Source organism: Amblyomma mixtum, chromosome 1 (genome assembly GCF_055824585.1).
Source record: "Amblyomma mixtum isolate Tamu chromosome 1, ASM5582458v1, whole genome shotgun sequence".
In the NCBI taxonomy this organism is placed as follows: Eukaryota; Metazoa; Arthropoda; class Arachnida; order Ixodida; family Ixodidae; genus Amblyomma; species Amblyomma mixtum.
In genome coordinates, this window is record NC_143012.1 from 105,243,282 (window position 1) to 105,261,180 (window position 17,899).

Below are 17,899 nucleotides of genomic sequence, written 5' to 3' on the forward strand. Positions count from 1 at the left end.
CTTTGCTTTCCGGTTTCTGAATGCGCGCTTCAGTTTGGAATATCTTTCTAATGTCACGCGTAAGAAATTGTTAAAAGATTTGCTCGACTCTGTCTTCCCGGAGCCAATCTATCGATCTATGTATAGTGGAGGCCAAGCAGGAAATGTTTTAAAAAGAGTACGAAAAATGTTGGTGCCAGCGGGTGTGAAGACGTTCTTCTTCAAGTTACACACTGGGACGTTGCTGGTTAAAACATGGATGGAGGAAAAGGGATTGTTTCTACCATGGGGTGCTGACTGCTTGTTGTGTCGCAAACCAGAGTCAATAGAACACGTTTTTATTGATTGCTGGGATGCGCTGCTCTTTTGGGACGTGCTCCAGCGTACAATAAAGAAAGACTTACCCCTAACGCCGTATGGGATACGATTCCTGGACATAGAGCCGGATCTTTATAAATATGATGTAATTTTCCTGCTTGGCCTGCACAGTATTTGGCGAAGCAGGATGGCTGTACGACACTGTGATGAAGATGCGCGTTCTGTCCGCGATTACTTCAAAGAAAACATATTTAAGCTACGTGAAGTGTACAAGGAGCTATGTTTTGGAGATGAAGTTATCGAGTTGATGGGAGAGTTGTGTTCCCTGAGACAGTTTTGATTTTCTCACGCGAGTGAAACACATGTCCATTCTTGTTTGAGTGTGCAGCGCAGAACATCTGTTTATGATCTGTTGTAATCTGTCAAAACAGGCAATAAAGACAAAAAAAAAAAAAAAAGCTGGCATGGCGGAGTGGATAGCATGCTCGTCTCTCACGCCGAAGACCGGGGTTCGATTCCTGAGCTCGACCAATTTCTTAATCGGTTGTATTTATTTATATGGCGTGACTAGTAAAGCTAATTGGGTAATTAAGGAATTAAAGGGATACTGAGGCGGTTTTCGAATCAGCTAACCTTCTAGGGTTTTGAAGTAGTGTCATTGCTGATCACGTCTGTGAAATTATTTTTTCGATTTTGGCTAAAACAGCGGCGCAATCACCAATTAAAAACGCGATGTTCAAAATTTCCGCGCCCCGCGCGAGCGCAGGAGAGGGGAACAGCGGAGAGGGAAACCTCGTCCATGTCGGCCAGCGTGACGTCATGTTGAGGAGCCGGGGATGCTTCGGCGCACCCGAGCGCGCTTTCAGCGCGCGTTGTTTCTCGTGCTGCATGCGTTGTTCCTCGTACTGCGTGCGTTGCGACGTACAAAACGTGTCAGCCGATCTTGAGAATCAGATTCAACAGGTACTACTCTGCGTTCGTGTCCAAGAACAACTACGGCCGCGACTGTGTCGTCTTCCACTGTTTTCCGCAATACTACAAGCTCGCAGCACAACCGCTCGCTGCTGTGACGAAGAATTCAAGCCGACTAAAGCAAGCTTACTCTGCTCGACACACTTTCGTAAGAGCGGCTACAGGCAGAGCTTGTCCTAGTGTGATCTCTGGAGATTTCTGTCGAAAAGGCGCGGCTGAACCATGACACAGTTCCATCGATTTCCTCGCGCATAAGAGGCGTGTCACCATTCCGAAGAAGCGCCTCTTTTAAAAGTAGAAACATGCTCACTTAGCCCCTGAAGAAACCTTATAGAGGCTTAAGCATGTGTCGCTCTCCTCAGCTTAGGTGCGGCCAGACCACCTGAGACGTGCTCAGCAAGGCTCGGTTAGTGATTTTATACTCGGTTCGACGTGTCCAAGCAAGCAAGCAAGCAAGCAAGCAAGCAAGCAGAGCAAAGCACAATAAAGCAAAGCAAGCAAGCATCGAAGCTCTTCATATGCGGCATCTCGTTTAATCCTAGCTAAGCAATTAATATGAAAGCGTTCGACGTTGATTTCGGATGCAAATTTATGAGAGAAATGAATGCCAACCGAGTTTTTGCAAAAAAACACCGCAACCTTACTCGGTTTCTTCATCAAGTTGTGGCAGCGGGCGAGTTGCAGCTAGCTTGGCTTTTAAACACACATATAGTTGGCAACTACTTCACTGAACCTAAACTGCAAATCTAGGAAGGGCGAACGTTTCCGAGGCAGCGATTAATATTTTCTGGCATCTGCTGAACGCGCCAGGAGTGAAGCGTATTTGTGCGCGTATTTGGCTTGGTTTCCAGCGCACCATGATTGCGTCACTATCTTGTGGTCACATGCCTCGCAGTGCTTGGCCACTGCGCTTCGCTAATTTTGACACCAACTTTGTGCTCCTTCATCGTTCACTTGAAATACTTTCTTGCCCCAACCTGCAACGCCGGGTATTGAGAACAGGATTTACACAGTGCTTTGGGCCTTTTCTTTAGGATGACGCTCTTCCGGGCGAGCCAGGAGGCGTCCGGTGGTGGTAATTGACTTACTTGAGTATTGTTCGCACCCCTTCCTTTCCGAGAATACGAGCCGATGTTGTGCTGGCACCTTTTACGCATGGTCTGTATCGCGTCTTTGACGCTGGCGTTTTTGCTTGTGTCTTTTTTGGTTTCAGGCGATACGTGGAATGAGCAAACTGTAGTATCTTTTACTTCGGTGGTCAGTAAAAAAAACAATAGCCGCCGTATTCGCTTTTACAACGACACGGAAAGCTGCGATCTGCCCTCAACGCAGCGCCGGATCCGCATCGGCAGCTGCTCCAGTCCTCAAAGTGACGTCACGACCTCTCTTGACCAATCACGGGCTAAGGCGCGCCGCGCGGCGTGCCCCGCGGCACAGGCCGCATATTTCGGCTAAAAAAGGCAATTCGCGCTTGTTTTTGCCTTATTTGGATGCAATATTCCAGTACATAGCATGAAAAACTATAGGATGCCGCTGCCAGCCCGATTTTCAGAAAAAGTGCTTCAGTCTCCCTTTAACTAAGCTCAGTCTCACTTGGAGCATCACTATACGATCCCTTCAATTGGTTGCATGGTTACTAGCCAAAGTACAATTGGCCCCGTTTGAAATTCCCGCACTGTGACGTCACGACCGTTTCCACCAATTGAAAAGCGTTACATTTTCTGTCGACAACTGCTGCTTACAACGATGAGACATTAAAGGCTTCCGCCTTAAAACTGCAAAAGCTAGTCCAAGGACACAGCTACTGCTTGTATGGGGACCCAGCTTACCCATTGAAGCCACTGTTGTTGAAGCCCTATGGTGGAGTGGGGGTAACAGCACGGCAGGAATCATTTAATAGGGAAATGGCCAAAGTAACGCAAGTGGTGGTGGTGAAAAACTTTAATTTACAAAGAGAGTTTGAGGGTCAAGAAACCCTGCTACATGGTCGGTATCCTTAGTCCGGGACACCGCACGACGAGGCCCCGTCTCGCGCCCGCTTTACTAGAGCCCTTTGAGACTCCAGCGTGGAGCAGTTGAGGAGGGCAGTCTCCCATGCCTCTCGGGTGGAGGTGGGGGAAGGTGAGGATTCCGAGTACATGCCCACACCATGTGAAAGATATCGCAGATCTCTCCACAGTGTGGGCAGCGCCCATCTGTGTTCGGATCGAAGTGTTTTGCTATGGCAGGACAGAGAAGAGTTCCTGTCTGCAGGCGCCGCAGAGTTCGCTCCTCCGCCTTACTCAGCCCCCTGGCAGGTACTGGGTAGAGAGGGTGGCTGTCGCAATAATGAATTAGGATTTCGCGGAACCGCAGAAGCGGTTTATGAGCTTCTGAGCCAGGAGAGCTAGGATGAGGAGCCCGGTGTGTGAGCGCTCGGGCGGCCGCATCAGCGGCCTCATTGCCTCGTAGACCCTGGTGGCCAGGAGCCTAGATCACTTTTGTGCGAGTTGGATCGGCAGGAGCGCGTCTTAAAATTTGGGAGGCAAGAGGAGATATTTCGCCTGCAAGATAATGTTCACAGGCCCGGCGAGAGTCCGTGATAACTGTTCTCGATTTTGGATCGGCGGCAGCGAGAGCTATTGCGACTTCCTCCGCTCGCGTTGAATTTGGGGCCCGAAAAGATAGGCCATCGACATTCATTCCCCGGTGGACTACGGCAGCCGTGAAGAATCCCGTGGGCGACGGCCCTGTGATGTCCACGTAGTAGACGCCCTCTTTATATCCATACTGCCTATCAGGCGTGCGAACCCGCGCTTGTCGTCTGCCCTCATGTGAAGCCATGTCCATGTTACGAGGGAGCGGAGCGACCAAGAGCATGTGGCGCCACAGCACCGGGATGTTCTCCGTCCCCTCTGGTATGCATGTGTGTTGGATGTGTAAGTGGTTTAGCAGGCGGCGCCCAGGAACCGTCTGCGATAGCCGCGTATATTCGTTCACGAGGTGGGCCTCCCGCAACTCCTGATAGGAGTTTACCACTCCCAATGTCTTCAGTTTGGCGTTGGAGGTAGCCACCGGGAGGTCCAATGCTCGCTTTGTTGCCTTCCTGATGATGGCGTCAATGCGCTCGTCTTGTTGTTTGGTGGTGCGTAGGTACGGCACGGCGTAGAGGATCCGGCTGGTCACGAAGGCATGGGCGAGCCGTAGCGCGTCCCTGCCCCGCAGACCACCCCTCTTGTTGGAAACACGGTGGATCATGCGCCCTACCTGTTCACCTATGCTCTTGAGTTTTGCTATAGTAGAGTCCGGCTTAAGTTTGTTATTGATGAAAAGACCCAGTATCCGGAGTTCTGCCACTTCTCTGATGGGACCGCCCGACAGAGATATGTGTAGAGACGTGTTGTCCTTGTGGTTTGTCCTGACGTGTAGAAGCTCTCATTTGGCGGGAGCACATTGGAGACCACAGTCGGCAGCATATGCATCGACTATGGAGGCGGCCTGCTGAAGGCGGTCCTCCATCTCCCCAAGGCTCCCCTCGGTGGTCCAGATTGTAATATCGTCTGCGTAGAGTGCGTGTTTTATGCCCTCCACCTGAGCCAGTCGGCCGGGCAGGTGCATCATGGCGATGTTGAAAAGGAGCGGTGATAACACCGCCCCCTGTGGTGTACCTCGTGTACCCATAGAGTACGGGCCGTATTCCTCATCCTCGATCCGGAGGAGTGCCTGACGCGCAGAGAGGAAGTCTCTGACATAGGCGAAGGCCTTCGCCCCGCAGTTAGTGGTGTTCAAGTTAGAGAGTATGCTGGCATGTTTAACATTGTCAAGCGCCCCCTTAAGATCGAGGGCGAGAATGGCCTTGTCGTTTTGTTGCATGGCTGTGGGTTGTATTATGTCCCTGCTGTCGAGAGGGACATTGGGTAGGTCGCAGGATTATTAGCATTTCTGGATTTCTGAAAAAATCATACGCTCCACCGGCAGAACGTGCCTTGCATGCACGGGGCGAGTGCCATTCTCGCAAACTGGCACACAGGTGTCTACGGCTGTCGAGTATCTCAGTACCTCGGCCTCGAGCCACCAAGTTTAGAAACATACCTCACCCCACAGCACCAGTAATGACTGCATGGAGAGCGCATGAGGTCAATAGCATGCGGGTTGCTCTAGTGGTTGCATGCAGGTTGCTCTAGTGCAATGCGGGTTGCGGTTGCATGCGGGTTGCTCTAATGGCATTATACTTCTATTGGTATTTTTTATCGATTAGAAGTTGAACTTCAAATGTTTTTTAATGAAAACTTGGTAATAAGCAGCACAAGATCAATTTAGGCCTCAGCAGCTCTTCCACCCTCTGGCTGCACATTTCCATGCGTTTTTCTTGGTTTCAGATTTTCATGCACTTGCTTTTTAGTCTGCTCTCTTGGACAATTGGAATGTTGCTTGGACATATGCCAATACAAGAACAAGTCTTGTACAGAGAGGAGGTAACTGCAATCCTCTCAAGGTGCTGCTTTCATTATTGTGCAAAGATTGATAGCGGACACAGGAAAAAAGCTTTCCTTACAATGCCAACGTGCATCAGCACTTTCTTCCTTTCTATGCACCGCTTTCTTGTACAGTTAATGATCATGTTTGCTTGCGACGGAAGAGGATTAAAGTGATTTATAGCGTGGAATTTTATTGTGGTAAGGTAAAATGCATTTTATACCTTTCTGGATACCAAAGCCCCAGATTTCAGGTACGATGACAACACAGCCATTATTTCTGGGAGCACAAAACGTGATGCACCAACTGGAATATTTTATTTTTCGTTGTCCCTGGATCTTCTCCTCCACTCTGGCAATACATTCTAAATGCGCTGCATCTGCTCCAACAGCTGCCCATGTTGATCTTTTGAAGAAGTTATTTGTGGTTCGTGCTTCTTTCTGTCTTCCAGTGCTAGTTTTTTTTTTTTCGTCTAGTCTCAGGTGTCGTTTTGTTAAGACAAGCTCGTACTTCTTCAGAAGAAATTCATATTCTTCCTTTCGGGCCAGGAGCTCTAGGCCCATGCTTTGGAGTCCTTGTATTTCTATCAGGAAAACAAAGAAACATTTTCAGTGTCCCCCAGAGTGTACATTGTACTAAACTACTGAACCAGTCACAGTCATGTTAAAAATATACTCATGGAACGGATGTTGCGTTCAGAGCACACTACATTTTTTACGCTTCAAACTGTTGCACACCAGCAGGGTAAAAATGGCTTGCATCTCTGTACAGAAGTAAACATGCTGTACAGCATTTGTAAATCCGGCGGACAGGGTTCACCCTAGAGCAGCATACTTTCTCAGTGGTGCCTTTTGAGCAGCGAAGCAACATTCCAGAAGACATCGAGCATTAGGAGCAAAGATGAGAAGCATGCTTACCCTGCCTGGCAATGCAGGAGCCTTTCACAGCTGAAACAAAGTGAAAATATATGAAGAGCTGACTGATGTCATGTTATAATTATTGTACGGTTGTCCAAATGGCTTGTGGAACAGATTGTCGGGTCTAGTTGTGTGAATTTGTATGCTAAAGTAAGGTCAGAGATGCTAACCTTTGCGCTGCAAGTTGTGAAGCTCTATTTGTATTGTGAAGTTGGTACTGTTAACTTGAGTGGCACTGTGCACTATTACATGTTCAACAGTGTAAAAAAGTTGTTTCATGTTATTGTAACCTCCTCTATGCCATTTGCCGAGTGGGTGCAAAGGATCCAAGCTGCAAATAACAGCTAGATAAAAAAAATCAGATAAAAATATATCAGTTTCAAGTTTCTCAAGGTGCAGATGTTGTACCTGAAAAAAAGGCCCTGTATTCTAATAACAAACCTGCTGGTCATGTATAGTCATAGAGAGTTTGACAAAATGGAGAACGCTGCTATGATGCCACTTTCTGCAAAAGCTTCCGATCGAAAGAAAATTGGTGCACATGTGATCCATCAACTCCTTCTCTCTCGCTTGAATACACCTTTAGAAAATGCCCTAGAGTCCGAAGTGATAAGTCCTCATAAGAGTGCACTTGCCACTCTCAAAAATTCAGGGGACACTTTGACTGTCTAAAGTGGGTAGAGGCGGAAGCGTTTTCCGCACCACCTTCGCTGTTTCTGTGGCACCGGTGGCGTCACATATAATTGACTACTAATTACTAAGTGATGACAAATCACTAATTAATTGTTAATTACTGATCAATGCCTGAATACTAATTAACTGCTAATTAATTACGCTTAAGCTTCGCCTTTAGGAGTGGAACGCGACAGCTCGTTGTAGCGCTGCCAGGGAGTCCACGGAACACTACCCGTTCAGCGCGATGCCTTGCCCTTTGAACGCAACGCTTTTTGAGGAAAGGAAATGACGCAGTAATTCTCTGTCATCTCGGTGGACACCTGAACCGCACCGTAGAGGAAGGGAGGAAGTGGGAGTGAAAGAAGATAAAGAGGAGCCATAATGAAGAAAATGAAAATTGTATTTGAGGAAAGGAAATTACGCAGTAACTGTCTCACAAAATTCAGGGGGGGGGGGCACTTTTTTGACCTAAAGTGTGGTCACTGATGCCCCTAAGAGTGCAACACGACAGCGTCTTGCAACGCTGCCAAGGAGTCCATAGAACGCCATCGCCCATTCGGTTCTACGCCTCGCTCGTCAGTAAATTGGTTTTTGAGGAAAGGAAATGTATCTGTCTCTCATTTGTCGGTGGACACCTAAACCTCGCGGGAAGGGAATGGAGGAGGATGAGAGTGAGTGAAGACACCGTATTCACTAGACGCGCCTTTGTTCATTCCAAACCATCGACCTGGCATGGCGGAGTGGATAGCATGCTCGTCTCTCACGCCGAAGACCGGGGTTCGATTCCTGAGCTCGGCCAATTTCTTAATCGGTTTTATTTATTTATATGGCCTGACTAGTGAAACTAATTAGGCTAATTGGGTAATTAAGCAATTAACTAAGCTCAGTCCCACTTAATTGGAGCATCACTATACGATCCCTTCAAGTGGTTGCATGGTTACTAGTCAAAGTACAATTGGCCCCGTTTGAAATTCGCGCACTGTGACGTCACGACCGTTTCCACCAATTGAAAAGCGTTACATTTTCTGTCGACTACTGCTGCTTACAACGATGAGACATTAAAGGCTTCCGCCTTAAAATACACAAGCCACCCCGCCGTGGCAGCTTAAAGATTCGGGCACTACACTAAAAGGTAGGGCAAACACTACAGTGCTTCAAAGTGAATTTTACAGACGCATGAGTAAATTATGGATACGGAGTTAAATATTAACGAACCAGAAAAAAGGTATCACGAATAAAGCAGTGACCAATTTATCTGCCTTTAACTGCATGCTTTTATCTACACCTCAAAATACTATATGCAATCAATAAGTACATACAAGTTCATGTCGCTTTGCCGTTGTCACAATTTTTCTCTTGGTTTTATTGGGTTTGCATACTTCAGAACCTCTCAGCAGGGAGCAGTGCCATGTTCACAGGTTTGCAGCTCACTCATGAGTGCACGCATTCCACTTTACTTGCACATGTGAGTAACATGAGAGAGTGAGCCCTTTTGAGTGCCAACCCTCGTCAGTACACGTTCTATTTGGTGGTCGACAAGAGGCTGCATGCATGCTATTAGAGACTCTAGAGGAGGGCTTCAGGTTATTTAGGCCACTCTGGGTACTTTAACATGCACCGTCACATAGCACATATGGATTCTTTTTATTTTTGCTTCCAAAATGCAGTGGTCATGACTAGAATTCAATCCGACATTCTTAAATGAATGACAACTATTCCTTACTTGAGCTAACTATAGCCATGTTTCTGTCAACATAGCCCTCTGCACCCTGCTATTCTTACACTGCCTACTTGAAAAGAAAACTGAAAATATACTTGCCCGAGCTTAAACATCTTTCGACATGCACGCAGGCACATCGTCCGCACATCTGCCTGCAAGTCCATCTGCTGTGATGCACAACGAAGTCACTTTGAATGCAGTAATGTGCTCAAGCTCTGCTCAGTGTTGCACGCAAAAGCACCACCCAAGGAATGCTCTAGGTTGCGTGCAGTACTGTGTTAGTTTCACCTTTGGGCATTGTTTGAGCTCGCGGCCTCTTCCGCATTTGCTGAGGCCGTGTTTCTGGCCGGCGCCATCGCAGCAGCATCATCACTCGCCGAGTCATGGATGACTTGTTCTGTGCGGACAGAGCGTGGGCTCTGTGAAACAGCGAGGCCTCCTCTTCCTCCTCAGGGTGGCACAGCGGCATCAGTATCTGGGAGGCTGCTGACCCGCCACAGTCTGCAAGGAACAGCAGCAGAGAAATGCCACTGCTAAGATTAACTTTTGCCAGCACCACTTCTGAATACAAATCTATGATGCCAATCCTCCTAGTGTTCATGTTGTTGCTGGCACGACCCAGTGTTGGTGATGATGATGATGATGATGTCCTCAGGCTGAATGGCACATACCCACGGCGGGGGATTGACCAGGGTGCATAGCGGATACAAACACACTCATGTACAGGGAATGGAGTATATTTAAATTTAAAATTTTGGGACGCAGAGCCAGAATTTGTACAAAACAAAAAATACGGAGAAAAAAAAGTTGTGAATTCACATTCTAGCAGAGGAATCTACCAGGTGAAATTATAGTGTGGGTAAAGACAAACAACAGTGCGCTGACACGATAGAAAACATCAGTTTTGTTTTCTACTGCATTTTCCTGTGCTCTGTGGAGCTGACAGGCCGCGTTAACTGCACTACTTGGACAACAATTTATAGTGCGGAAGAATGACATATTATTGCAAATACCACAAAATAGAGCAAGATTGGCAGTTTTTGCAAACACAGAGACTTATCGTGTGGCGCTATTGTATAACAAAAGAGAGCCATGCAAGTATCTGCAATTACAAACCCCGCGGTAAACACTGGGCGGCCTGTTTGTGGATATTTTTTCCTCTCAGCACCCGCGGCAGCAGTATTTTTATACCCAGTTTTAGAAACGTCAACCACGTACTATTGAGTTCAATATACACTCTGCCTTCGCGACTTGAAGGGTACGTTGAAGGGTACTTGAAGGGTACTGGATTATTGGAAAGCATAATTACAAAACTTGGCGCTCATCACTCCATCCTCAGCCAGGCCTCCTTCCGTGTCCATCCGCAGCACGACATCGTCCCTCAAGTTCTGCGCGGCACGTTGTAGTGACGGCAGTCCAGTGGTCAGGAAGACAGTAACAAGACTTTCAAACGAAACTCTTTATTTCGGCTGACTTGTGCCCGCAAAAGAACTGAATCGCTCGGTGGCGGCGTAGGCAACAAACGTGCTCCTTAGTCGTCGAACTACAAATGCCCGCCGCTCGCGGCATTGCTCAATTTAAAGCCGGCAAGGAAACTTCCAGATAACAAGACAAGATCATCTACAGAAATCTGGAAAAACCTAGATGCAGCCTTTCATGGCTGCGATCAATCGAGATTAGTGTGGTCGCTTCTCGCGTCACGAACAAAACTGATAACAACCCTTTCCTGCAGTCTTGAGCGTGAACGAACAAACACTACAATGATACGTGGCAGTATTATTTCAACTTCCGGTCCACGATCTGAGCTGCCAGCAGCGGTGCTCGTCCGTTGGTAAAGCTAAGACAGGCCAGTCTGTGACGAACTTCCCTGCCCGCCCTGTTGTGCTTGATGGCTAGCGCAGTGGTTTCAGCCGCAGCTGGGCCGTGACGCAAGCCGCGGGGGTCAAGGAGTTGTCTCTTCCGGCGGCTACCGCAGGCCGACTGTGTCCTCAGGAAGGCCTACAAGATCGCTTTGCACCTACCCAGGAACGCATCAAACGAAACACTGCTCCAGCTCGGAGTCAGCAACACCTTCGACGAGCTCGCAGAGGCTCAAACGGGTGCACAACTGGTTAGACTCAGAGGCTCCCCCACAGGAAGGGCGCTCCTGAAGAGGTTGGGTCGGAACACCGGTGGTCTGGCTGACAGATACACAGAAGTACCAGACGACCTCAGAAGGACTTTCAATGTAGGGCCATTGCCTAAAAACATGGATCCCAACTTACACGAGGAGAGGCGGAGGGCTAGGGCCGAGCAGATGGACAAAAGGCTAGGCCGATCCGAAAACACACTATATACGGACGCTTCTATGTACGCAAGCGTAGAGAAGCGCACAGCCGCTGTAGTGGTAGTCAATGGTACAGGGGAAATGACCTCCTGCGCTTCAGTGGGAGTGTCGGGGATAGCGGAGGCCGAAGAGATTGCCGTCGCGCTGGCGGTAGCCGAAGGCTATAGAAGAGGCCGCTCCCTTAACATTCTAACGGACTCGAAAGAAACATGCAAGAGTTATACGAAGGGCAACATTAGCGGCATCGCCCTTAGGATCATCGGCGAGGCGGCAGCTTCCGCTGGAAAAACGCCTATACAGCATATCATCTGGGTGCCAGCTCACGCAGGCGTAGCAGGAAACGAAAGGGCGGACAGCCTGGCTCGAGGGCTCACTTACCGAGCAGGCTTATCGGACGCCCCGGAGTTACGGCTACTCACGTGCGAGGGAGGCTACGCAGAGACCCTACAACTTTATAGGGGAACTAGATTGAGGTATCCACCACCACACAGAGCACTGACTAGGGAAGAGGCTGTAGGATGGCGTAGGCTACAGACGAACACTTTTCCTAACCTGTACATATACAGCAAAATGTCACCAACGCAATTCAGATCAGACTGTCCCTGGTGCGGCGGTACACCTACACTCTATCACATTACCTGGGAGTGCGAAAGAAACATAGCATTCCACAATTATCAAACACCGAGTGAGGAGCAATGGGAGAGCTGTCTCTCCAGCAGCGAGCTCGAGGTCCAGAGGGCCTTGGTACAGCACGCTGTTGAAGCGGCACGACTCAGTGGAGCCCTGGACTGAGGGCCCACCCTTGCTCGAAGACTCAAGTCGCCAGCGCCCAAGCAGGACGACCCAGAAGTCTTCATCTCCGCGAATCTCTTGAAAGAGCAATAAAAGTTTTCTCTCTCTCTCTCTCTCGAGATAACAAGACAACATCATCTACAGTAATCTGGAAAAACGTAGATGCAGCTCTTCATAGCTGCGATCTATCGCGATTAGTCCGGTCGATTCTCGCGCCACGAACAAAAATGATAACAACCCTTCCCTGCGGCCTTGAGCGCGAACAAACGGACACTACAATGATACGTGGCATTACCCCCTCCCAGAGAAGCATCGCCTAGAAGATTCAAAAATTAAAATAAACGTGGAGAATGCAAACATTGAGTCCTTCAGCGTTCATAATATGGTTTAAGGCGTAAGACATGTACGACTTCCGGGCGTGTGCGTCGTCGCTGAGATGCTGTCGTGCCGTCGGAGATGACTTCATAGTCGAGGTCACCGATGCGACGGAGAACCCTGTACGGGCCAAAATAGCGTCGCAGCAAATTTTCACTCGATTCACGGCGGCGAATATGCGTCCATATCTAAACACGATCACCCGGCTTGTAATGCGTGTCTCGTCGGCGCATATTGTAGCGTCGGGCGTCGATGTGCTGCTGGTCTTTAATGCGAAGCCGCGCAAGTCTTCGGGCTTCCTCGGCGCGACGAAGGTAGGCGGCGGCGACGTCGAGGTTGTCTTCGTCTGAAACGTGCGGGAGCATTGCGTCGAGTGTTGTCGTGGGCTTCCTGCCGTATACCAGCTGCAACGGGGTAAACCTGGTTGTCTCCTGGACGGCAGTGTTATAGCGAAGATCACATAGGGCAGAATGGCGTCCCACGTCTTGTGTTCGGCGTCGATGTGCATGGAGAGCATGTCTGCGATAGTTTTGTTCAGACGCTCTGTGAGTCCGTTGGTTTGCGGATGATAGGCAGTTGTCCTCCGATGGCTTGTTTGGCTGTAGTTTAAGATGGCTTGTGTAAGCTCCGCTGTAAATGCCGTTCCTCGGCCTGCAGTGATGAGCATTTCGGTGGCGCCGTGTCGCAGGAGAATTCATTCGACAAAAATTTTGCGACTTCTGTTGCGGTACCACTAGGCAACGCTTTTGCTTCGGCGTAGCGGGTCATGTAGTTGGTGGCCACGATGATCCACTTGTTACCTTATGATGAAGTCGGAAAGGGGCTAGGAGGTCCATCCCTATTTCCTGAAAGGGCTTAGTTGGCGGTGGTATGGGTTTGAAGAGTCCGGCTGGTCTAATCGGAGGCGTTTTGCGGCGCTGACACTCACGGCACATTTTCACGTAATGGGAAACGTCGGCAGCTAGCCGCGGCCAATAGTACTTCTCTTGGATGCGGTGCAATGTGCGAGCAATCTCGAGATGCCCTGCAGTTGGCTCATCATGACATGCCTGCATAATTTCTTGCCTGAAATTTTTGGACACGACAAGAAGATGCACTGTCCTGTTGGGCGCGAAGTTCTTCAGGAGGACATTATTGTGAAGGACGAAGGACGACAGTTGCCGCTTGAACCCTCTGGGAGGCGATGCGGTCTTGCCTTTGAGATAATCAACTGGGCTTTGCAACTCAGGATCCGAGCGCTGCTGCTGCGCGAAACTGCTGGCGCTTACCAGTCCTAAGAAAGCGTCGCCGTCTTCCTCTTCCGGTGCTGCGTCGACGGGGGCTCGCGACAAGCAGTCTGCGTCGGAATGCTTGCGGCCAGATTTGTAGACTACAGTTATGTCGAATTCTTGAAGGCGCAGGCTCCAACGAGCAAGGCGGCCGGAGGGATCTTTCAAATTGGCTAGCCAGCAGAGAGCATGGTGATCGCTCACAACCTTCAATGGTCGTCCGTACAGGCAGGGGTGTAATATCGACATGGCCCATATAAAGGCGAGACATTCTTTCTCGGTGGTCGATTAGTTGGCCTCGGCTTTCGACAGTGAACGGCTAGCGTACGCGATAACTTTCTCCTGTCTACCATTTTTCTGAACGATTGGCGCTCCTAAGCCCACACTGCTTGCATCGGTATGAATTTCGGTTTCGGCGTTTTCATCAAAGTGCCCGAGCACAGGAGGGGGCTGTAAGCGGCGCTTCAGCTCTTTGGAAGCTTTCACTTGCGGCATTTCCCATTTAAAAGGCTTGTCAGCCTTGTTAAGGTGGGTCAAAGGTTCAGCGATGCGCGAAAAGTTCTTGACGAATTGCCGGTAATAAGCGCACAATTTAAGGAATCTGCGAATAGCTTTCTTGTCATTAGGCTGTGGAAGCTTTACGATCGTAGCCGTCTTCTGGGGGTCTGGGCGAACTCCATCCTTGCTTACGACGTGACCAAGGAACAGCAGCTCCTCGCAGGCGTAGTGACACTTCTCTGATTTCAGTGTTAGTCCTGAAGACTTGATCGTTTACAGCACCATCCGAAGCCTTCTGAGGTGGTCTTCAAAGCTTGAGGAGAAGACAACAACGTTATCCAAGTAGACTAGGCAAATTTGCCACTTCAAGCCTGCGAGCACCGTATCCATTACTCGCTGGAACGTCGCTGAGGCAGAGCAGAGGCCGATTGGCATCACCATGAACTCGAAGAGTCCGTCCGGTGTGATGAACGCAGTCTTTTCGCGATGTTTTTCGTCGACTTCGGTAGGTGTTGCAGAATTTTGCAAGAACTCAATGGCTAGTTTTATATTTGTAAAACTTCTCCAAATTAGTGGAGTTGTGAGACAGCTAAACTTGCCATTGAAACCATTCGTAAGAATCAAAATCCCGTGCATTCTGCTATCACCATCATCATAGATGTCAGTTCGCGGTCAATCCAATCCATCAGTACGGCTCCGTAGCGCTGTTGTTGATTTGTCGCGTAGGTTTGTCGCGCAGAGCTTTATAGCTCTGTTATTATAATGTGTGGCTTTGTTCGGTCTGTGGACGAAAGTAGTATGTAACTTAAGCAATTCGAAAGATACGAGGAGCGCCTGAAGGTCTTCTTGAACACCGGAATCCCGTACTGCGTCGACCTTGGTTTAAAAAAGGCTTAGTGGACATGTCATTGCCTACGAAGGTATGTATCCAGTACACTTCTTGGAACTTGCTTCTAGGACAATGCAGCATGCTCATATAACATTCGTTCACAGGACAGTGGGAGCAGTAAGCGCGAGGAGATGGTTTCCACAAGTGTGTGCTGTTCTCACACTTTCGGGAGCCTACATCACACAGCTGCGGGAGCCCTCAACTCGCGCGGCTAATTCCCACTCCTCTTCAAATTTGCGGGACGGAGTATTGTCGCATCTTGTTAATTTTTAAGGCATCGCTAGTTTCACTGTGCCTGTATAAAGAGTGACAACGCGCGAAAGGCAGACCATAGGAAGCACGTGTTCGCCGTGGTTCGCAACGGAAGCTTTGCGGCTTTCTGTGCACAGTCGCGTACAGTGCTGCGCAGGTTAGTGCCCTAAGGCCCATGAAAATAAATAAAGAACAGATACATTGTCAAATGTGGTGTGGAAAAGTGAGAGCTGTTATTGCCTTATACTTATTGAGGTGTTTGTTAAAGTGCATTGTCTGTTATACTTGCAGCACTTCTATTAATTGGTTCCAATGTTTTTAACTTGGGCTGCTGCATTGTGCCATTTGTTTCACATGACTGATGTTTGCCGCGTTCTTTTTTATTTCAGAAATTCTGTGGGTGGGAAGATTACGGATCTTTGTCCCAAGCTTGCCACATTTGAAGAGTCACATTTTAAGAAATTTTCCGAATATAACCCATTGCTCTGCTGATGTATCATCAACCACAATAAAATATGCGTGCTATGCATCAAATTGTTTTTGGTTTTATTGCATCGCGCGGAGTGAATAAAGCACGCATGCACCATATATGCGAATATTCGAGAAAGATCCGCCAATGGACGTACTCAACTGGACGTCCGGCGTCGGGCGAATCGTATACCTTTGGCCACCTTTCGGACGGCTGACGGACGTCTACCGGCTGTTCGCGGATGTTCAGCGGACGTACAGAACATCCGAAAAAGACCTCTGTCGGCCGTCCGAAGGATATCGGTGGTTGCTTGGGTATGGCTCTGTACATGGAAAGTTTGATCGACTTCGATCAAAGGTCGATGATCATCGATGTTCATTCAGGAAGTCAATTCCCAAAATCACGTCTCGGGAGCGTTTTTGTAGGACATGGAAGGTTGTAGCATAGGTTCGTCCATTTACTGTAACTCTCGCGGTGCAGCGTCCAGACGGCGTAATAAGGTTACCACCTGCGGTGTGGATCGGCGGGTCATCCCAAGTTGTTGTTACTTTCCTGAGTTGGGCAGCGAGTGGCCCGCTCATGACGGAGTAACAACGTTGAAATTCGAGCTTGTTGGTTCATACTTTGGAGCAATAGCGAAAACAGGACAAGGGACCAAGAACGAGTAGCGCTGTGTGTGTCTACTCGTTCTTGGTCCCTTGTCCTGTTTTCGCTATTGCTCCGAATCATGACGGAGTAGCCAGCTCCCGTGTCGACCAAGGCAGTAACCGCGTGACCGTCGACCCTAACTTCAAGGTCACTTGTTCGCGTTTTCGTATTACACGTTGTCTTCGGTGTATGATCTCGGCTTCGTCGAGCAGTGAGGCTGCGGTGGGCGTACTTCGACATTACTTCTCTAGGCGGTGGTAAAAGCTTGAAGTCTAGCCGCGTCGTAGTCGGTGTTGTCGTCGTAGTTGAGGCATTGTCTTGCATTTTCGTCGATTGAGGATCTTTGTTCTTTTGCTCAGAAGCAACCTCACCACCAGAGGCTGCTTTATTCAGTTTAACCTTCGAGGACTGGGGGAGCATCCGCGCACGGCGTAGCCTCGGCTAGGAGATACAAAGCGCGGTGACGATGGCGACGGGGAACGTGATAGACGGCTCGGCGATGAATATTCTTCGCGACGCAAAAACTCCTCGATTTCGGCTGGTCGCTGGCCGGGTCGGGGTCGGGGTCGTGGGGCGTCGTAAGGGAACCCTCGAATGCCCATTCTCCTGTCTGGGCAGTACCGGAGAATCTGACCGGCTTCGCCGCAGTGGAAGCATAGTGGGCGGCGCTGGTCGAGTGTCCTCCACACGTATTTCCTCGGCCGTGTGCGACTCTCGTAGGACGGGCGGGTTGGGGCGAGAGGGCGGCGGTCCAACGCAGCTGGCTGAGGGCGATAGGGGCTTGGGTCCCGTCGTCGAGGTGCAGGACGACACATTGCGGCGGCGTAAGTCATTGCTGGGTGCTACAGAGGTTGCGTGGTGGTCGGCGTCACACCCAAGGCCTGTTGAACTTCGCCCCGGATGACGTCAGTGAGCGATGTAAGCTGCGGCTGCGTTCTCGTTGGCAGCAATCGTCGGAGTTCTTCTCGCACAACTTGACGTATAACCTCCTGCAGGTCATTGTTGTTAGCGTTGTCCGGGCCGCTGCTGGCGGTCATACTGACGGGCTCTGTCATCAAGGGTTTTTTCCACGGTGGATGCCTCTTCTACGAATTCCGCGACGGTTTTCGGTGGGTTGCGGAAGAGGCCGACAGATAGTTGCTCTTTAACTCCTCGCATAAGCAGCATTACTTTTTCTTCTTCCTTCATGTTTGCGTCGGCACGCCGGAAGAGACGCTTCATCCCTTTTTTCAACCGTACTACAATAGTATATAAAAATAAGGACCAACGTACGCGGGAAATAGTTGAAGCTGTTTTAATTCACCGGGGTCTTGACAATTGCGTCAGCAAGCCTTCCATCACGCTAA

General features: G+C 49.4%; 1 protein-coding gene across 1 annotated transcript in view; it reads left to right on the forward strand.

The window, feature by feature from the left end:
- The first annotated feature begins 15,197 nt into the window (after window positions 1-15,197).
- Window positions 15,198-17,899, forward strand: part of LOC149367421 (tRNA:m(4)X modification enzyme TRM13 homolog) — a 35,588-nt gene continuing 32,886 nt past the window's right edge. Inside the window, exon 1 of the mRNA XM_089574056.1 lies at window positions 15,198-15,215. Coding sequence (XP_089430182.1) covers window positions 15,198-15,215 — 18 coding nt within the window. The remainder of the gene's footprint in view (window positions 15,216-17,899) is intronic.